General features: G+C 43.5%; 1 protein-coding gene across 1 annotated transcript in view; it reads right to left on the reverse strand.

Annotated features, from left to right (window-relative positions):
• COL3A1 (collagen type III alpha 1 chain) overlaps nucleotides 1-22,686 on the reverse strand; it is a 103,981-nt gene that overhangs the window by 56,240 nt on the left and 25,055 nt on the right. Inside the window, exons 2-5 of the mRNA XM_054970369.1 lie at nucleotides 9,542-9,747; nucleotides 7,689-7,745; nucleotides 5,697-5,816; nucleotides 1,373-1,438 (exon numbers count right to left, since the gene is read on the reverse strand). Coding sequence (XP_054826344.1) covers nucleotides 1,373-1,438; nucleotides 5,697-5,816; nucleotides 7,689-7,745; nucleotides 9,542-9,747 — 449 coding nt within the window. The remainder of the gene's footprint in view (nucleotides 1-1,372; nucleotides 1,439-5,696; nucleotides 5,817-7,688; nucleotides 7,746-9,541; nucleotides 9,748-22,686) is intronic.

Genomic DNA, 22,686 nt, shown 5'->3' on the forward strand with positions numbered 1-22,686 from the left:
CAACCAACAAACCACCCCTGTTTGTCTCTTGCCTTGAAAACCCCAGCAGGGGTCTCCATAAATTGGTTGCATCTTGATGGCCCTTTACATACACACATAGACTCACACTCTCACAGGAGTTCAGGGGGCACATTGATGTTCCTAGATCCATAAAAAAGTGAATTCCAAAAGCAGAGTTTTAGAAGCTGAACCTAGTTTTACAATACAGTGGCATCTAATGATTGTTGCCTAAGGAAGTGCGATATAATACACACCAAACAACCGAATGACAAGACACCCTCCCAAGTCCCACAATTAATGAAGCAAGAAAGCACATCAAGTGGAAAGCCATTTCTTCACTTTCCCTGGTTCTGCGTATCTCAGTTGAGGAAGCCAAGCAGAAAAATGCAAAGGACAAACTGTGAAGGGAGGAAAATGGTAAGGAACTAGAAATGGATGAATGAATTGAAGAATGAATGATGAACTGATGATGAAGGATTGATGAACGGATTAATACACAAATGAACTGAAATAGGGAAACCTGTAAGGAGCAGAAAATGGATGAATATGATGATTAATGAACATATTAATAAATGGGAAAGGCAGGAAAGAAGTAGCAAATGGTGATAATGCAGATAATTATTCTTAGAACATTATACGTAGATACAACGTTATGTCTTTGCAGACAGTCCTTTCAATGAGTTGGTGAACAGTCAAGATCTGGTCACCTTGTCCCAGAACAGGCAGAATACTACCTTGATCTGCTAATAAACTGGAAGGTTCTCATTCTATATGGCATCCAAAAGTGGGATTACACCAATTCCTTTACTGTGACAAGATTGCTTATTGAGGAAATTTCAGAGTAACACAAGAATCCAAAATGCTTGTACCATATCCAGTGAGTAATACCAGCAACCTCAATGGTCCCATCTGGGCAGCTGCAGATAAGTTGCTGCAAAGGAGGGGAGAAAAGGACGTTGACAAAGACTCATCATATGTATGGCTGGTTGAGAGAAATGAATGAAGTGATGACAAAAAAAAGAGAGTGGGGAAAATGGGAGTAAAATGAAGGAAAGCATGAGGAAGCAGAGTGTGTCAACATGAAGCAGAGCAGAAAAAAATTGAAGAAGGGCAAGGGAAATGGAAGGAAGGAAGGAAGGAAGGATGGAGAGATATATCAAGAAAAAGACCAAAACGTTTCACAGAATCCCTAAATCAGGGAGCCCAACTAATGTTTCCTTGACAAACGTTGCTTAAAAACCTGTTCTGTTCCTAGGAAGTAATTGAACAGTATTTGTCCCAACAGAGACTCTGTACAAGACAAAACAAAATCAATAATTTCAAAAGGCAATAAATAAGAAGGGAAAAGGGAAAGTGTGTGCCAAGATCTTACACTTGGGAACGGATATGCTTGTCCACCAGACTTGGTGTCATAGGCATCATACTGAGGAGAATAGTTCTGTAACAGAAAAATGATGGGGGAAAATAAAGTAGACGTTATAAATATACAGGCAAGCAACATGCACACTGGGAATGCAAGAAATAATACAGACACACCAAAATCTGTATGTTTGAATGGTGCTGAAGCCTACATGACATATCTTTGTGCTGAATGAGTAATTTTCTTCATGGTTAACTTCACTGTCAATATGCTATTGATGTTCAGATTGTTCTGACAGGATTAGCTCAGGAACAATACAGGCCCTACGCTTTTACAATTTAACTCCTAGGAAACTGAAGAGTAAAACCCACCTGTTCATTTCCTATCCGTTCTTCCAGTTTCCTCGCTGTCATTTCATTTTAAAGGAAGCAGCTAATATTGTAACTCAAATTGGGAGCAAGGCAGTTTGGGAGAGGAAGACAGGACTAGCAAAAGAACATTCTAAGAACTTAGATTCCCCGAGGACTGTATGTTGCCTTGGAGGATAGAGGAAATAAACCCAAGCGTTGGTGGGAGACGTTGGTGGTTAGGATCACACTGACCAAAAGGGTAGTGTTTATATACTGCTACTGGAAGGGGAAGGTTTTCATGAACTTTGGCCAAAGATATCAATGTATGGTGATGGGAGATCAAGATCTGCTTTGGGATACTCTCAAAATTAAAGCGTCAAAAAAACTATTGTATTTCCACAGCAGTTATTGTGGTTGATTTTAAACATTTAACTGTTGCAACGTTAGAGGCCCAGTTTGATCGTACATATGAACCTAACTTAGACCACATTCAGACCACTGATAGATCTAGGTCAGCACTCTCTGCTTTGACTAGGAGTACAAACATTACCTCAGCAAACGTCAGGAGATTTGGGGGGCGGTGCCTGAGGAGGATGGAGTTTGTGGAGGATGTGATGTCGTTTCCTGTTGACGCTGTAGGAATTTCTCCTAACGGAAGAATTCCTACAGTGTCATTTCAGAAACCATTTTCTGGCCATTTTCTCCCTTCCACTCCACAATTTCTTAAAAGTTGAGAAATCGCAGCCAAGAGAGGGGGGAGGGGTAACCATGGGTAAGCAAGTGGCAAGCCCAGCTGTGACCAGTAGTGGCACTTTAGGATCTTAGGTAGAGGAAGGTGTTCCTCCAAACATGTTATATGACTTTCATTAAATGGAATAATAATTTGGGACCTTCCATAGACAAAAATAATGTTCAACCACTGGTCCAAGGTAACTTTCCATATTCAAATTATGAGTAGACATCGGCTGATTCCGCACACGTTGGATAATGCACTTCCAATCCTCTTTCGAGATCATTTGGAACTGAATTTTTCGAGTGCGAAACAAAAAGTCCACTTCCAAACGATAGCTAAAGTACATTGAAAGTGCATTATCCAACGTGTGCAGAATCAGCCGTCGTGTAGAATCAGTGAGCTGAAATGAAAGGGTAGAGATGGAATGACTGAACTTCCCAGATGTCCCCAGATGGTATCCTTTTTTTTCACGTAGGTCCTAAAGCCAGGAGTTTCAGCTAGCTCAGCATTATGATATGATTCCAGCCCTTCTCCTTTTAGATATCAGAAATTCTTTTTCTATTCACCATCCATAGTTAGTGGGATATACAGTATATAAATCCAGTACTGCTATAGAAGGTATGCAGTGCAAGCAGTTACACCCTTCTAAGCTCATTGACTTTAGTGACTTCTGTTTAGGAGTGTATTGTGAATTTACCACTGGTGGAAATGATCATGGAGAGTAATATGTAACATTACTCCCTGACTTTGTGAAAGCAGACGCTAATGTCAACACATATTTTATAATGTATAAGTTTAAGTTGTATGAATTGGCAGATGTAATTTTAAATTTGTGTGTAAATTGTAATCTGCCCTGAGCCTGCTGGTGTGGGGAGGGCAGAATGTAAATCTAATTAATTTATAGAGTGCTAACAGTAAAATGCTACATATAATTTCACCCAAAGACTTTAAAAGTTCACATAACTTTGGGATACATTTCTCTCAGTTTTGGTAAAAGGAGAAATGGTTTTTGCAATGCAAATGACTTCAGAGATTAATGCAATACTCATAGAAATGTGCAGAAGATAATACATAGATATCAAGATTCCCTTCTAACCAATATCTGTCCACCCACGAAAGAACTGCTTATAAAGATATGATCTTAGTCTGTAAATCTGGTGTTCTCCTATGTACCAATGGTACATATGCGTGTCAAACAACAGGCAAAAGAAAACATTTGCATACTGGCTGGCTTTATTATAGTGAATGGGAGGGAAAGTCCTTTGTGTAATTTGAGTTCATGTTCTTAGAACAGATCACTGATTAAACAAAGGGGGTGAGACAACCATCCTTCAGATTCTTTGACAGCTTCATCATGCGGGCAGAACACTGGATCTTTCAGGCGAGACGATATTATTTTATACAGAAAGTGATGCATAGAAGTCTGAATGTGGAAATGTTGATTTCCTCCTTGTTTAGAAGCAATTCTGAGTTACGGGGAAGTATACCTTTTCCTTATCTTTTTTTGTGACTTTGCATGTGAGAATTTAGGGAGTAAACTCACCAGACTCAAATGCCAAACATTCCACTGTTTATTTTCTCTTCACCTTTCATTTCATTCTAATGAATTCTTTAGCTGGGAGAGCTTCTCAAACCCTTTCACAGAGCCACCTTGGCCGTTTCCAGATGGCTTACCTTCACCTGGGACGTCGCGCCTCGTTGTGGGGAAAATGCAAAATATCGCGTTTCCTCGCGCGAGTTTTGCACAACGTCGCGCAACGTCACGCAAAACTCACGCGAGGAAACGCGATATTTCGCATTTTCCCCACAACGAGGCGCGACGTCCCGGGTAAAGGTAAGCCATCTGGAAATGGCCCTTGTTGGCCAGTTTTTCTAGAAGTGCCGTAATTTTTTCACTCAGTTTTAACCTAGGCTGCAGAAGACATCGTTGACAGTTTTATCCTCCTACAATGGCATTAATGAATCAGTTAGGAGGTTGGGCATTGCTGGGTTTTCATGGGGAATACAGGCCTAAATTCTGGGCAGAACCCAAGCTGCACTTTGACTTGTAACTGGGAGTGGAAATACATGTTGCAAATTAGCTGGGGATGCTCAAGTGCAGGATTTTATGTGCGATCCTCAATGTGAGGGCTTTATTTTGCTCGGCTCATGTACATGCCACTTTCATGGAAGCTTCCTTTGTGTGACTGTATTTGCAAGTGAGTACAAACGCCACCACTGAGTAGGGAGGGCAGAGCTCCAATTCAGCTCTGTTTTTGCAGGGAGAACTCTCAGGGACGGACGCTGAAGAGCAAGTCCTGTAGCCCTCCCCCCCCACAACTGCTGACTTGCCAATTTGCATTTCTTTAAGGTGGGGAAAAAGTGTCAAGATCTGCATTTCGATGAATGGATGTGGGAGGTGGAGGAAACTGGGAATTGGGCAGTTGTAAACATCCTGGGATACTTTTAGCAGTCAAGGAGCAACTGATATTGAAGTGTGATTGTGCGAGCAAGTGCAGGAAAAGTTGAAGGGGGGACGCGTGAAATGAGGTTCACTTGAGCATCCCTAGGTACTTTGTAATGTGTATTTCCACCCTGAGTCTGAAAAAGGACCAGCGGAGTATCATGAAAGCATCCTTGTGCGGGAGCAGCTCAGGTGGAAAATCTTTGAATCTTCTTGGGACTGCTTCCTCCTGTGGCTTCACATAACCATATAAGAAAGTAATCAATGTTTTTTCATCATGCTTCAATACAATGATCTTGATATGCACAGGAATGGGTTATTAATCATCATTGCACACAAACAGTGAGGAAATGCATTATAAAGGTAAATAATGTGCCTTTTGCAGGATCAGCACGAAGGATCGTTTGTAGGAAGGATGCAATGGATACTCTCGGACTGAGAAGGACAGGAGGGTGTTCGAATGGGATGGTGGATGGCTGAAAGATGGAAAAGGAGGATTCCCGAAGGAGAACATTTAGGAGTATAAACATTTTGGAGTCCATTTTCATTGCTGAGTATGATGGAGTGAATTTAGGAGCATTGGTTAAAAAAAAAGATATCCTTAGTAGTGTCTTCTGATTCTACTCTTCCATGGTATGACCTACTGGTCACATGAATACCAGTCTTCAACCTATACATTGGATTTTCACAACAAAACTTTAGTATGTGGGAAACAGGGCAAAATATGTCTTTTAATGATAAGGCATGCAGGCGCTAAACGCAAACTCACAAGAAATGAATCCAGAGCAAAGAAGAAAAAGAATTACTTACTATTCCATTACCGATGCTGGGGCAATTCTGACAGATTCCGGGGTTTCCAGGGTTACCGGGGGGTCCTGGGGGTCCGGCTTGACCAGGTGAACCATTCCTTCCAGGAGTACCAGGAGGACCCTATAGATTTCCCCCCAAAAGGGTTATAAAAATATAGGATTATAAAAAATAATAATTAGGTACTGCCTAGTCCCATTCTTACTGGATTGTTATAAAAACGTAAACATATGTTTATCTACATTAGGGCACGTTTCACACGCCCACATCCAGGCACTGTCATTTTGGCTACTCGTCTAAACATCCACTTTTGGATAGTGGACACGTGTTCCAAGAAACGTTTAATCAGAGGGTGCTGAGATTCTCCCGCTCCTAACATCTTTTCATGCCCATCCGCTAGTGGTATAAGGAATGAGATTGGCCACATGTTTCCAAGCAAGGTATTGTTACTCATGCAGCCATTTCCAAGGTGTGTTCTTAAGAATAATGTAGGGAAATGGTAGGAAAGTGAACATTGTTGTGTTTTTTGTGAGGTATAATGTCTACAGGGGACTCCCATGCACCTTCATATGCAGGGACAATTCATATATCAATGGGGGGATTGAAAATTGACCCCTATAGACATGATATAAGAAACTGGACAAGCACATAAGCAAGTCACTCGCTTAGCTATTTCTTCTGGCTGGCCATGGTGCCTGAAGCTGTTCCAGCCTTCGCTAACCCTAAATGCTAACTTTACTAGCAAACGAGAACATCCCCCAAGCCAAGCTGAGCAGAAATTCAGTCTGTTGGGAAATTTGATCGCTAACAATGAAAATGATAGCTTTTACATAGAGCACAGGAGCTAAACAGCAGCGGCGAAAGGTCAATGCCTCCACATGATCTATTTGCACAACATCCCAAGCCAAGGGGGAGGCAGGACATTGGGGCAGGCATCACTTGCCTGTTCCTTTGCCATTGATAAACTTTCTTCCCCATTATAGGGCTGCTAAGGTGGGAAGTCTCCCACTGGTAGGCTTGCTTTCTTGCTTGGAGCAGCAGGAGGAGGAAAAAAATACAACTGTCAGCTACGTCATAATACTGCTTCTGGGTAAAACCCGGAAGTAACATAGGGGAACTCTAGGAATCACCCGAAATTCTATGGTAAAATCTTTATCACTTCTAGGTTTTATTTGGAAGTGACATAGCAATGCAGCTGACCTTGCTTCCCCCCCACCCCCCGACATTTCCTTGGCCTCCAACCCTCCCACCGGCTGCCAGGCTCAGATTTCCTGCCATCCTCACAGGACCCTCCGTCCCCCCACTTTCATGCCTTGGGGACCTAGTAACCCTACTGAAGTCTTTTTTAAGTTAAGTTTTTATTAAGAATTTTTCAGAGCAAAAGATAAAAATTAACAAAAAAATTGAAAAGAAAAAAAGAAAAAATCAAAATACAAGCTAAAAAGTAAGACAGAAAAAGAACAAAAAAATCTTTAAAATATATATTTAAAGTGACTTCCGATTTTTGCTATGACAAACACAAGCAAAATCACAAAGTTAACACTTACTCTATAATACAACCTTACTGAAGACTTCAGCCCATTGAGGTAGGAAAGCTGTGTCTAGATTGTACCACTTTACACCACAAATGGAGCCCATGACTGAATTCTCTTCTGAACAAAACATCTCCTTCCTATAAAAAGCTCAGTGTAACCAGTTTGTTTTCTGTGTGCAGGGATTATTTTGAATCTGAAGGAACATTGAAACGTGGGATTCCACGTGTACTCTAAAAAGGTATATCCAGACATGGGTTTACCACCTCAGAGCGAGAGCTAAGAGTCTGAAGCCGCAAGGAGGTCGAACCCCACTGCAAAGCAAGAACCGTTGCAGAAATAAGCAGCCTGAGGGCCTCATCCTTGCCTTAGTTTAATATTACATGATTATTGCAGTTCTCTGGGAAGTTTTTTGTTTTAAATGAAATTTAAGAATGTGCCTTCACACATATATTGAACTTACAGGATCTCCCCTTGGGCCTTGGGGACCAGGTCTTGAAACTGTCGGTCCAGTAACAGGCTAGAAGGAAACATATGCAGAAAGAAGCCATGGTCAGCAATTACACAATTATGCAAGCATAAAAACCGAAATCCATAGCGAAGAATTGACCAGCCACGGCAGGAAATCCACACCTGCTTTCAACACATTCGTTCCCCCAACTGCCCAAACGGAAGCAGTGAAATTCTGCTGATGTTTCACTTGAAGGCATTTTGCCAATACCAATTGAAAATAAAGGGCACTCTCAACATGACCTTTTCTTCCTCAGAACCCTGCGTGAATTAAGGCCTAGTATAGCCACAAAAGCACATGGTTGTGCAGAATAAAGGGAATTGCTGGAGACATAATCATATCCTCTTTCCTGATCTTCCTCTAGCTCTTTTCTCATGTTTTTCATTCTTCTCTGTCACTGTCTGGATATCTAGACAGTTCCTGATTTGGGGGGAAAGGCGACTGTTTACCTTTCCCAGTGCCATTCAAATAAAATCTCTGGAAATAAGGGGGGGGGCCTCAGTTTCAATAAAGGTCCTTGGATGAAATAAATTCTGGTACACCTTACAAATCATATTGCTCTTTCTAAACAGCCTATTCAAGCAAGCAAGTCATCACCTCCCGGGCCCATGTTGCTGACACTGCGTCTAAGCCAATGTGAGTCCTGAGGTGATGTCAGAAATCTCCTATTGGTCTTATAGCTGGAAGCCATCCAGGTAGCTGAAATCCACTGTGCCTCGATTTGGCCGGACAACCAGCCCTGCTTGCCACCGTTACGTGAACATCCTGTGAATCCTCCCTCCCTCCCCTTCTGACAGTTGCCTCGCCAGCTATAATTTTTGTTATGATTAATGTTCCATGCAAATCTATAGAACAAATTAAGCGCAAGTTCATGTGAGGCAGATCAGAAGAACGGTGAAACGGTTGTGAAAGAAGCCAAGCGGTTTTGCCCACACTTGAAGTCAGAGACTGATTAAAAGGTGAGGGTGCGTTTTACAGAAAGGTTACCGTTTTAATGTGTGGGGGAGAGTAGTCTTTGGCTCTAATAAAAAGAGGTGGCTACACTCCACATGTTGCTGGATATTGCATTATCTTCAGGGCTTTTTTTCAGGGGGAACGCGGGGGAACGGAGTTCCGGAAGCTCTTGAAAATGGTCACATGGCTGGTGGCCCCGCCCCCTGATCTCCAGACAGGGGGGAGTTGAGATTGCCCTCTGTGCTGCTGGAGCAGCGCGGAGGGCAATCTAAACTCCCCTCTGTCTCGAGATCAGGGGGCGGGGCCACCAGCCATGTGACCATTTTCACCAAGGGCGACTTAAACTTTTAAAAACTCCCCCCTTGTTCCAGCTGACCCAAAGTGATGTCATTGGTCCTGGGAGCGTGCATGCACTTTGCGCGCGTGAATGTGGTACCAGGGGCACCACCTTCCACCAAGAGTTGCCCCCTGTGCTGAGTTCCACCACCTGTTTTCACAGAAAAAAAGCCCTGTGCATGACATCATTCCCTGATACTTTGGGGCAGGCTTTGCTTCCTCAGGCCGCCATTTTGTAGTTGTGCTCACCACTCTGTCAGATCTCCCAAGGTGCTTGCAAGCTCAAAAGATTGGGGTTGGAGGTTGCTGCTTTGGTTAGAATGTTATGTTGCTTTATATTTTTAATTGCCTTATTGTAAACTACCTTGGGCTTACCAAGTCAGGAAAGGCCATCTAGAAATGTTTTCATAAATAAAGTTTCAATAAAATAAAAATACCACTTCGAACCGAACAGAATTAATCAAGCTTAATCAAGCCTGGAGGTTTAACTTCAAGTCAAAATATAGAGCTCTTACAGGGGCTGATGTTGAAGGTGGACAAACTGCGCAACATTCTCCAAATGGAATCTCTGGGTTGACACAATCTAATTCCTGATCCTCACAGACGATGTCATCACAAAGAACAGCTCCCGAGTCACACACGCAGATCAGGCACGGTTCAGGTTTCCAAACATCTCTGTCCGCATACAATTGGCCAAGATGGGTGCATGCTCCTAGGATAACTGGGAAAGAAAAGTAAATGTTAAGTTTTGGTGAGCATGAGTCAAATAAAAAGTAAGAAATTTCTTGAACAATTGTATTGCATACATTGGCCGTTTTCACAAGGCCACGCACCTGGAAGATTGCGCGAAACTCACGGCATAAAAACGTCTTCTTAGTGCGATTTCCCAGCACGACCCTGTTTAATGGCGCTTTTTCTGATGTCATTGGGTCATTAAAGGGGATCCTGCCGGGAGATCATGCCGTGAGTTTGTGTGAAAACAGCCATTGTACGGATAATACTTTTTAAATTGGTAGATTAAACTTTATGATCTGCTAGGTGAAGTACAAAGGGTTTCACTAGAGACATTGCTTAGGAACAACAGAGAAACCATATGGGGTGGCACATGGTTAATTCCTACATACTGCCAGCAGAATGAAGCCTGTGGAGTGGGGCTTCCCCACCTTTTGTTGCAGCCAGTTGAGACTTCACTCCCCCAATTCTGCTCTGGGAGGGCAAAGAGACCCTCAGGAATAGAGTGGACCAGGAGCTACGAGAGGTGGGAATCTTGATCCTATCAGCTCATCCAATCCCACAGTCCTCTAGCCCTATGAAACGGGAAGAGCCAGCCAGAGAAAAATGGAACTCGACTTGGCAATAAAGGCAGGTTAGAACCAACCCATTCTTCATAGGTTATACGTGCAACAACACAGATCTCAGGGAATGAACTATCCACATACTTCTAAGGTGTCTCTGTTTATGAGAGAAGGGGTACAAAATCTCTGTTGTGATGGAGTAACCAGAATGATGTCCCACACCTAAGAGATGCCTTAGTGGAGGAATACAGAGCCTGTTGAGGAAAAGTAAGTTAGGAACATTAACAACAAAAACTCCGGTATATCAGAACAGGGATTTGTATACACTGACATGCTGTTTTCAACCAAAGCATGAAACTGAAGTTGTGTGATACTGGGGTGGATCTAATCATCCTCCAAGAAGACTTTCTCCAACTTATGTAGCTTTTCCATTGGAGGAAGGGCTACTTAAGTTGGAAGACGTCTCCTTAGGCAGAAAGAAGGCTTCTTGGAAGGTTCCTCCATTGGAAGAAGAGCTGCTTAAGTTGGAGGATGTCTCCTTAGGTGGAAAGAAGTCTTCTTGGAAGGTTCCTTGGAAGGTTCCTTGGAAGAGCCGCTTAAGTTGGAGGACGTCTCCTTAGGCAGAAAGAAGGCTCCTTGGAAGGTTCCTCCATTGGAGGAAGAGCTACTTAAGTTGGAGGGCGTCTCCTTAGGCGGAAAGAAGCCTTCTTGGAAGGTTCTTCCATTGGAGGAAGAGCTACTTAAGTTGGAGGACATCTCCTTAGGCGGAAGGAAGCCTTCTTGGAAGGTTCCTCCATTGGAGGAAGAGCTACTTAAGTTGGAGGATGTCTCCTTAGGCGGAAAGAAGCCTTCTTGGAAGGTTCCTTGGAAGAGCCACTTAAGTTGGAGGACGTCTCCTTAGGCAGAAAGAAGGCTTCTTGGAAGGTTCCTCCATTGGAGGAAGAGCTACTTAAGTTGGAGGACATCTCCTTAGGTGGAAAGAAGGTTTCTTGGAAGGTTCCTCCATTGGAGGAAGAGCCGCTTAAGTTGGAGGAGGTCTCCTCAGGCGGAAAGAAGGCTCCTTGGAAGGTTCCTCCATTGGAGGAAGAGCTACTTAAGTTGGAGGACGTCTCCTTAGGCGGAAAGAAGCCTTCTTGGAAGGTTCTTCCATTGGAGGAAGAGCTACTTAAGTTGGAGGACATCTCCTTAGGCGGAAGGAAGCCTTCTTGGAAGGTTCCTCCATTGGAGGAAGAGCTACTTAAGTTGGAGGATGTCTCCTTAGGCGGAAAGAAGCCTTCTTGGAAGGTTCCTTGGAAGAGCCGCTTAAGTTGGAGGACGTTTCCTTAGGCGGAAAGAAGGTTTCTTGGAAGGTTCCTCCATTGGAGGAAGAGCTACTTAAGTTGGAGGACATCTCCTTAGGTGGAAAGAAGGTTTCTTGGAAGGTTCCTCCATTGGAGGAAGAGCCACTTAAGTTGGAGGATGTCTCCTTAGGTGGAAAGAAGCCTTCTTGGAAGGTTCCTTGGAAAAGCCGCTTAAGTTGGAGGATGTCTCCTTAGGCGGAAAGAAGGTTTCTTGGAAGGTTCCTCCATTGGAGGAAGAGCCACTTAAGTTGGAGACAGGCACTTTAGGCTGGAGGAGGGTGTCAAGCTTTGCACAGTGGAGTGGTAGGAGAGGGGGAGATCCTTAGGATCAACCTTAATCTAAGCATTCTAGGATATTTACAAGCAGAACACCACCCCTTTATTGTTTAACCCTGACATTCAGAGCTACCCTGCCTCTGCAGTCTATTTCGCTAATAGCCATTGCATAGAATAGATTGTATAGCTGAAAAATGCACACAACACAAAATATTTTTATATTCTTTGCAGTTTTGGCTCACAGCCCTTTAAAACCGTAGATCACACCTCATGTGGTTAAAAGAAAGGACAATCACAGCAAGACAGTGGCTTGATTCCAGAGCAGCGTTTTTGCGGGCGCAAGCATTTTCGCCAGCAGGGAGAAACTTTCTGGCCTCCTCCCTCCCGCAGCAACCCCAAATGACCCTTGCAAAAATTGCATTTCAGGTTGCCACAGGCGGGAGCAGGTGGGGAAATGATGCTTCATGGGCAGAAAAATTCTTGCAATTGCAGAAACACTGCTGTAGATGTAAGCCAGTGTCTGTACAGAGAAGTATATTTTTAAATAGCTTTTTAAAAATAGTTTGAAATTCTGGAACCTTTTTCCAGCCTCCCTGTCTTAATTAGCAGCCTCTCTTGTTAATAGCATGGGTCAAGAATAATGATAGAAAAAAACCTGCACTTCTAAACAGGAAAATTATATAATGCAATCTTGCTTATTTTTATGGGTATATTTTTTTTAAATGTAGCCGTACAGTTTGATAACCTAAAGCTAAAATGCTGGTATTGTTAAATGCCAAAGAAACAGATTTTCAGATGAGTTGTAATTTGGGCTAGTGGAAAATTACCCTTTTAATTAATACAGTTGAGAGGAGACAACATCTATTGTGATAATGACAGATTGGGTGAAGAACAGATATAATGTCATAAAGACCTTCTGACAAGAGTTTTGTGTGTATTTATAACAAATGTACTCTCTCATCATCGTTCTCCAGTATTAAACATTACTAAGATCACTATCCATTGTATGCATTTATTCACTTTCCAATAACCTTTCTTATAATGACCCTGGAAACAGGTACATGTTAGTAAAATGACCATAAGCTTCCTTTAAAAAAAAAATCACAGAATATGATTGTAGAAAAAATGTAATAGCTGCAAATATGTTCAAGCACATTTACTATCTAGATAAGTAGTTATGGGACACGGAGAGCCAGTGTTGTGTAAAGGTTGGACTAGGATCTGGAAGACCCAGGTTCGAATCCCCACTCACCAATGGAAGCTTGTCAGGTGACTTTGGGCTAGTCACACACTTTCAGCTTAACCAGGGCTTTTTTCCAGCTGGAACACGGTGGAACGGAGTTCCGGCACCTCTTGAAAATGGTCACATGGCCGGTGGCCCCATGCCCAAATCTCCAGATAGAGGGGAGTTGAGATTGCCCTCCGCGCCACTGGTGCGGAGGGCAATCTAAACTCCCCTGTCTGGAGATTGGGGCGTGGGGCCACCGGCCATGTGACCATTTTTGACGAGGGCGATTTAAACTTTAAAAAACTCCCCCCTTGTTCCAGCTGGCCCAAAGTGATGTCATTGTGCAATCCTGAGTTCCACCACCTCTTTTCCCAGAAAAAAAGCCCGGAGCTTAACCTACCTCACAGAGATGTTGTGAAGATAAAACGGAGACAGGGAATACAATATAAGCTGGGCTCCACTGAGAGAAAGGTCAAGTATAAATGAAGTAAATGAATAAATAAATGATAAAGCTAGATGGCAAAAGAAACTAAAGCACGGCAAGGCAAATGTGCATAGAGTAGCAATTTAAAAAAAAATATATGTATCAAGGGTATTAAAAGGAACAGGCTTTGGTGGAAGGATAAAAACTAGAAAGATAACAGAGGGCTGGTCTCTGGTCAAAAGGGGAGATACAATTGCAGGGTTATATGGTCAAACAGTATAACCTTATATGGTACAAAGAAAGACAGTATCCTTCTCTCTACATCTGACTTGGACTGAAGTGCTTGGTTACTGCTGTTAATGTTCAAACATCCGTGTGTATATTTGCATCTATGACATTCATGCTTTCAAACGCTGAAAGAAGTAAATGTGCTAACAGTGCAGTAATAAGCAGGTAAAGACTTCAGAGGGTTTGTAAGTGTGAACTTTTCTTGGGATGTCACAGTGAATTGCTTTAATACCAACTCAGATTGTTATTCTGGAATAGAGTTCTTAAGAGAAATTCTCTTAATTCCTCTATACCCAATTTCTCCTTTGAATCCAACAAAAGACAGAGATCTCTCAGTGTCACCTGATCTCTGTCTTTTGGTGCTACACCTCTGAAGATGCCAGCCACAGCTGCTGGCGAAACGTCAGGAACTACAATGCCAAGACCACGGCAATACAGCCCGGAAAACCCACAACAACCATCGTTCTCCAGCCGTGAAAGCCTTCGACAATACAATCCTTATCTTTTCCTCCTTTTAGGAATTTGTATTCAATATTGAGCTTGGAGCTCATAATAATTTCAGCCCAGTGATTTCAGTTTGGAACAACATGCTTTACGGCAAGTCAGGACAGACAGACCCAGAAGCTCAACGTGAGCCAATATATACACACATACCCCACCCCAATAATAACCCACAACCAATAGCAACATGCACCCTAGAATTCCATTATTTGCATTAACTACATACAATGTATCAGATTGGCAGGCCAGCGATTGGTCTTTATTACTCAGGACTGATTGACTGCTGCCTATGGATGGTAACCAATGAATGTGCAGACATTAGGAACCTTGGCACGACCTGAAGCTCAACACAGTGCATAACACTCAATGAACCCAGACACATGAGAGGCCTTGCTAAGCCCTATTTCACCCTGTCATGCCTCAGGTGGGGGGTGAGCCACCTTACGCTGCCACCACTCTGGGATTTGGGGTCCCTTGGGAAGGCCCAGAGTACCCTCCCAACCCTTCTGACCTCTGTAGCTTGGCCAATAAACAGGCGTGAGGACCCAGCAGAGTACAACAAACAAAAGGGTTTATGTACAAGGAGGTCAGTTAATATCAAACAAGCAAGGTGCCTTAGCAACAATAGATGGGTGAAAGCAAAATACACCGTGACTGAACTCCCCGTCCCTCTGTCTGCCAGGCCTGCCTCCTCACCCTCCCTGGATGAGGGCCTCTCCCCCTAGCAGGAACCCCACTCTGGCCTGCTCCCTGGGAGGAGGAAGAACACAGGCTTTTTCCTTCCCATGCTTATATAGCACTAGCTCCCTGTGTTCTGATTGGCCAAAAAGGGGGCCAAAACAGCCCAGGGGCTCCTGGGAACTGTAGGCAGGCCTACTCCCACTGCTAACAGGCTTCTGAGGCCTTGCTAGGCCCTGCTGGCACAGCCAGATCATGACACACCCCAATACATAACAATTTGTACTCTGTTTCTAATCAGTTCTGTGTTTATCCAAAGAGATATTCGAAGAGCGGAGAAGCAGGAAACAGGGGTCTGGAAAAAATTTCAGCATTTCATACTGCAGATGTTCAGAGCGCTCTTACTTAAACAAACAGTTCCATATTTCTTGAAACCTACGTTTCTGTTCCTCTTTTTGAAGTATTACTACCATAACCAGGATTCACATCTGACCTATTTCAGTGCATTTTCTGACCTTTAAAATCAAAATTGGTTTATTGTATTCTCTTTAGAAAAGCTGGTTTGGGCTGCTGGAATTTCCAACAAAACGAGGGCTTCAGACAATTAACTTCTTCCAAGTATTATTAAATATGATATATTAAAAATAAGATTGCTATCTGATAAAAAGAAACCCTCAAAGTGGCTTTTAAAATAATTTTGGAGCATTGTTGTTCTTTTGAGATACAGTAGGTGGCAGTATTGACCAGACAGAAGGCAGCAACTTTTCCTATGCATCTGGTTATGACGATGTCTTCAAGTCTTGTTTCTAACATTCTGGATATTGTTAAATCAGTTAAGAACTAAACTGGAAGTTCTGCACCACAAATCTCTGTAGCTTTTGGCACAATGGAAGTAATATATATATTTTTTTTCCAGGAGAAAGCTTACATCTGCATATATTTGCCAACAGAAGAAACTCTTACCATGTTAAGATATCAACTTGCTCTGACATAATTTGCTGTTCAATGCATATAAAGACTTTTTTAAAAAAAGAAAGGCAAAATAATACTTTGCAAGGCTGATTTGCAAGAGAGAGAGAGAGAGAGAGAGAGAGAGAGAGAGAGAGAGAACCAACTTTCTACATGGGTCTTACCCGAAACTGTAAGACTGGAGGCTTCTATATGAATCATAGAATCATAAGAGTTGGAAGGGGCCCTACAGACCATCTAGTCCAACCCCCTGCCCAGTGCAGGATCAGCCTAAAGCATCTCTGACAAGTATTCATCCAGCCTCTTCTTGAAAACTGCCAGTGAGGGGGAGCTCACCACCTCCCTAGGCAGCTGATTCCACTTTTGAACTACTCTGACAGTGAAAAAGTTTTTCCTAATATCCAGCCAGTACCTTTGTGCATGTAATTTAAGCCCATTGCTTCGGGTCCTACCCTCTGCTGCCAACTGGAACAGCGCCCAAATGACAGCCTTTCAAATATTTAAAGAGAGCAATCATGTCCCCCCTCAACCTCCTCTTCTCCAAACTAAACATTCCCAAGGCCCTCAGCCTTTCCTCGTAGGGCTCAGTCTCCAGACCCCTGATCATCCTCGTCGCTCTCCTCTGCACCCTCTCGATTTTGGCCACATCCTTTTTGAAGTGAGGCCTCCAGAACTGCACACAATACTCCAGGTGTGGCCTGACCAAGGCAGTATAGAGAGGGGCTATGACCTCCTGCGATTTCGACGCTATGGCCCCTTTGATACAACCCAAGATTGAATTAGCCTTTTTTTGGTTTCCCTGTTCCCCATAGTTACTATACCAAAGAACAACATCTGGATTTGCAGCTGTTTCTGCATACCAACTGATATTAATCAACAGAGGGAAGTGAGATTTAGTCAGGTAAGAGTAGTCTACCATCAAGTACAAATGTGAGCCCCAGAAAATTTCATGGACCAATTTCTAGGCTGCACCTGTGGTTCAGGAATAGATCATGTCCTTTGCATACAGGGGTCCCAGATTCTGTCCTTGGCCTCTCCATCTTTTAAAAGAAGACCTCAGATGGCAGGAATCGTGAAGGATCTTTCTCTAACTAAGACCCTGGGACCGCTCCTTCCTAGTCCAAGCTGGCAATGCAGAGTGGAAGTCACCTGTAGCCTAGCTTGTTATGCAAGATGGTCATATGGGACGGGTTGTGACTCTGGCTGGCCTGCAGAAGGTCCCAGGTTCAAACCTCAGCACCTCCAGTTAAAATGAGCAGGCAGTCAGTGACGGGAAAAACCTCTGCCTGAGACCCTGGAGAGTTGTGACCAGCCTGAGTAGACAATGCTGACCTTGACGGTCTGATTCAGGATGAGGTGGCTTCATGTGTGTTCATCTGAAAGTCTAAAAACACATGCGGTGGTGGTAGGGTTGCCAGTTCCCCAAAGGAAAAAGAAAATCCTGTCTCTTTAATAGAGGCTAAATGGGATGTCATTTATGATGTTATCTACCTCCATGCTAAGAAAGGCTTCAGCTGCCCATTCCCACCTGTTTCCCAGGCCAGTTGGCAACTCTAAGTCAGAGCAGAACCACAAGTGACAAAAGGCACAGATTGGACACTTGTCAGCTTCCCTCAAGTTTTGATGGGAAATGTAGGCAGCTTGGCGGAATGTTGGACAAGTGACAGTTGAAAAGTCCATTGGACAGCAGTCAGAGAGCCAAGCTGCAAGACCAGGACGCCCACATTTCCCATCGAAACTTGAGGGAAGCAGACAAGTGTCCAATCTGTGCCTTTTGTCACTTGTGGTTCTGCTCTCAGTCACATAACTACAGAGGAATATCCCTTTATGGTTGATTCAGGAACTCACAAAGCATCACCCGAGAGTCCAGCCAGCCAGCTGCCCATCCCGGATAGATCTGCTTGGCTGCAACTAGATCTCCAGGTGGTGGCTGGAGATCTGGAATTATAACTTATCTCCAGGTGACAGAGATGGCTGCTTTGGAGGGTGGATTCTATGGCACAGAAATGGCTGCTTTGGAGGGCATTATAACATGCTGAGGCCCCTCTCCAAACCCCGCCCTCTCCAGGCTCCTCCCCCAAATCTCCAGAAATTTCCCACCTTGGACCTCGCTGCAACAGCTAATACCCCAGAACCAAACCAGCATTGGGAGGGGAGGATAAATGATAAACGTACTGGTCCTAATCCAAAGCAGAGTTTAGTGTATCAGCTCTTTTGGAATTCCGTGCATTTTACAGGTCCTTGAATTTATTTATTTACTTCATTTATACCCTGCCTTTTTGCCCACTGGGGGCCCAAAGCGGCTTAAACCATCCCCCCTGCATTTTATCCTCACAACAACCCAGTGAGGTAGGAAGGTTAGGCTGAGAATCTGTAACTGACCCAAGGTCACCCAGAGAGATTCCATGGCAGAGCGGGTCCTAGTTCAACTTACTAAGCACTCTCTCTCTCCCCCAGGTCCTACTTCAACTCTCTAAGCGGTACACCATGTGTTCTTTTTGTATACGAGTTTCTCACACACACAAAACGCCAAGGATGAATAGTCTTGTTATGTCCCGACCAACCTATTTCCAATATGCAATATGCACATGTCAGAGATGCTGTTTCCAATTTGACTTCTTGAATAGCTGGTTGGGATGCTTTGCCAGCAGTTGTGGAAACAAATAAAACATTCTCAAACATCTGCAATATATGTCACAAAACATCAACGGGTTTTCCCCTTAGTGTAGGAAAATGTGTATATATATATAACATTAAAACTGCATTTGCAGATCTTAATAACGGCTGCCCGGAGCAATGGATTTGTGTTCTTTGAGGTGAACCAACTGAGATCAGAAACATGAAATCCTGTCCAGTGGAGGTTTTGACGTAGTGCCTACAATGTCCACACACACACACACACACACCAGTAAACAGAGTAAGAACTGAATACTTCTCTCCTTCTCCAGCAGTTCTCTACTCAAGGTGGCAGCCTGTACCAGCTGCTTTTAATTTTTTTTACAAAGTTATTAATTTAAATATACATTCTTTTACTGGGTAGTTTGGGGGCGGCAATATGTATTTATTTGCACACATGGGAGAAAATAACAGCTAAACCTACAGCCAAGAAATGCAGCTTTCCTCCATCTTAGATCAGCTGAAAAATGATCCTGAGGCTGATTTGGTAACAATATTTACTGTCAACTTGCCATTCATGGGTGAGAACAACAACAATATCTGCTTCCAATTCAGCAGAGAGCAGTGACTGACAGATGCAATTGGCTGATACCTGAGATTTGTGTGCCAGAAGTATGACAACATCTTTGTTTGGGATCTTTGCACATTAGGCCTATTCAAATCCATGAGAATGTTTTGTTTCATCCCAAGCACTGCCAATTTTTTTGGCCTAACCTACAGGAATAGCTTCATGCGGTTGCTAGATTAAGAACCAATTGAGAACATGGGGACGCAGAACCTAGAGCGGCAGCCATCTCTGACTGTATGACGTCACTTCTGGGAAAACCAGAAATGATGTCATACCTCTCTAGGAATCACAAGAAACTCTATGATAAAACTTACAGGTTTTCCAGGATTTCTAGAGAGGACTGCCATCACTTCTTGATTCTTCCTGGAAGTGACAGCCTGAGAGCCATTTAATTTTTACCCTGCTGCTCCATTCTGCAACTGCAGGAAACAAGAGGCAGGGAGCGATGATTCCCCACCCTCATCAGGGGGCTGGCAAACCTAGTTCATGCATATCATAAGAGGAAGTGAGCTTTGTGAAGGGCTGAATGTGGGTTCATACATACCTAGGGTTTCCAATCCCCACCAGTGGGGCAGATGATCCCCTGCCACTGCCTCTCATTTTCTGCTGCCTCTTGGAGAGGAAGCGGGGTGGGGGGTGGGGAATTAAAAATGGCCATCAAGACAATGGTGTGATGGAAAAGCAGGAAGTAACATCAGTCCTCTCTAGGAATCACTGGAAACACTGTGATTTTTACCACAAAGTTTCCAGCAAATCCTAGAGAAGCATGATGTCACTTCTGGATTTTTCCAGAAGTCATATCACGCTGGTGCTGATGTCTTCCCCCTGGTCTTCTGCTGGTTGCCAGACCATGGCTAGCATCCTTATATATCATGAGGGGATGTTAGCTTTGTGAGGGGCTGACTGTGAGTGTATATGGGCATAAGTGCATGGGAAAGAGCAACGAAGGACTCAGGAAGCATTTTATAAAAACATAACCCTGTCCTTGAATTTCTGTAGCTATTCACCCTTTGGAAGCCATTGATGGGAACTTTCTAAAGTGTGTCTCTTTCAGAAACAAAGCAACAAAGACATATTATTTCCCCCTTGGAGAGAGAGGTGACAGCCTGTTAGTATGGCAATGTTTATAAGACAAGTGAACGCACTGGTTTTATTTGAAGATTTGTAAGAAGCCGGCATAGTATCAACATGAACTCATTACATTGCTGAGCCAAAAGGCAGTGTTTTCAGTTCTGGGCAATTAGATAAGTGCTGAGGACAGGGAAATGGAAAAACTTTGCTCATAAGACTCATAACTAGACATGAAGAAATAAGTATAACACAAGAGCACAGGGTGCCTTCGCTCCCTTCTGTGAGGATTTGTTCCAGTATTATGCCAATTTAAAGAGTTTCTCTCATGCTCAATTGCAAAGAAAGAGAAGAACATTTAAATGAGTTTAATTCTCTCTCATATGTACAGATCATCCAAGGCCATATGGAGCTTTCTGAATGGCAGTAGCTCATTCTTTGTTCCTCTTAATGTAGGCAAATGAGGGTTGCCAACTCTGGTGTGGGAAATTCCTGGAGATTTGAGGGTGGAATGTGGAGATGGTGAGGGTTGGAGAGGGGAGAGAAGGGAAAGGAATATGGTGGGGTATGATGCCCTAAAGTCCACCCTCCATAGGACTAATTTCCTCAAGGAGAACTGATCTTTGGAGGCTGGCAGCCATAAGAGGAATGGAAACAACTTATGCATGCACAAAGGGGTCATGTGGACCAGCACAGCATGGGTAGAAGAGGAGTTCCTGGTTCCCCTTGCATTGTTTTTCTTCTCTGAAAAGGCAACAGGGAGCATACAGGCAAATAACCCCCACTACTGTTTCAGGTCAGAAAAATGCCACAGGGGGAAGGCAGGAGACCCCCCCCCCCCTCACAATGCTATGGAATCCTGACCAGAATTAGGGCTCTGAAAGTCAGACCAGATCCATCATCGCTCGCATTCTTTGGTTTTAACTCTGTATTGCCACAGGTCAAACAGATATAGCAGGTTTTTCTATAATGTTTAAGGAACCTGTTTGACCAGCAACAGACTACTGGAAATAAAAAGACACTAGATTTGAGTACAGTACCTTAAAGACCAACAAGATTTCCAGGGTATAAGCTTTCAAGAGTCAACACTCGACGCTTTGGCTCTCAAAAGTTCATATCCTGGAAATCTTGTTGATCTTCAAGGTGCTACTGGATTCGAATCTTGGTCTTCTACTGCAGACCAACACGACTTCCCATCTGAAACCAGAAGAAACGAGTGCATCTACATGGACAACAACTGAGCTCTTTTAGAAGCCTTCTACAGCATGCATGTAAACAGGCATAAATACATTTGCCCTTTCTGGAGTGCAGCTGGAATTCCCAGCCAGATGTGATAAACAGATCTCTTTATATCCAACATTTGCTTTCTGATTCTGCTGGAACAGCTGAAGTGATTTGCAAATCATCTTGCAGTGATCATCTTTAAGTCACTTCCCTCAGGGGGGATTAACTCTGAAATCTGTCGGCGTCCTGGATGCCTTTCTACCTTCCTCCTCTTCTCTTTTAATGGAGGAGGCATCACCAGGAAACACCCGTTGAACGGTGTAATGTCCACGTCTCACATTTGTTCTAAATACATGTTGTAATGGGACTGTCTCAGAATCATCAGTTACTTTCCTTTGGAAATTTAGACAAGCTTTGTGTAAGAAGTTTCCTGTGTACGGACTGATACACACTAATGGCACCGGCAGCATTGCGTCCTGGGAACTGTCCCATTGGCTGCGAAGACTATGATCTCCTATATCGAGTGGGGGGGGGGGGGGAGAACTGGCTCTCCGAGAAACGTTTGAAAACCCACACAAGAACTGGACTAACGCCCAAGAGTCTTCTTGCTGTTCCCTTGAGCGCCTTAATGGGATTCCGTATGCCAAACCAAGTTCAAAATCCAATGTTCTCTTTTTTTGGCACCAATGCTCATAATCATGTTTGACTCCTCTGATACCGCTTGGGGGGAACATGGAGAACTTTAAATGTGCCCAGATGTTTTATACTCCCTCTCTCTCGACAAGACATACCATTCCTTTTAGGCCGTCATAAATATAATGAGTGATATAATTAGCTGGGCAAAATCTCCTGTGATTACTTTATAATGATTATTACCAGATTATGCCTTTAATACAGTGTGTATTGGACTTTAAATCTTGTACTCGACATTTTCAACAGTCTGATTCAAGAGCTGCACTGACAGCAGGTTAAGAGTTTTGCTCAAATACAGAAGCAAATGAGAATGGCAGGGGAAAGCCCAGTCCTGCTTGCTCTGCGGTCTCTTGCTGTCACATATACAACTCCTTTCACATCCCTCCTCCAAGCTGGCAACTGCAGAAGAACACCGAATGCTTCTCCCTGGGG

This window comes from Eublepharis macularius, chromosome 2, assembly GCF_028583425.1.
Source record: "Eublepharis macularius isolate TG4126 chromosome 2, MPM_Emac_v1.0, whole genome shotgun sequence".
Taxonomy (NCBI): domain Eukaryota; kingdom Metazoa; phylum Chordata; class Lepidosauria; order Squamata; family Eublepharidae; genus Eublepharis; species Eublepharis macularius.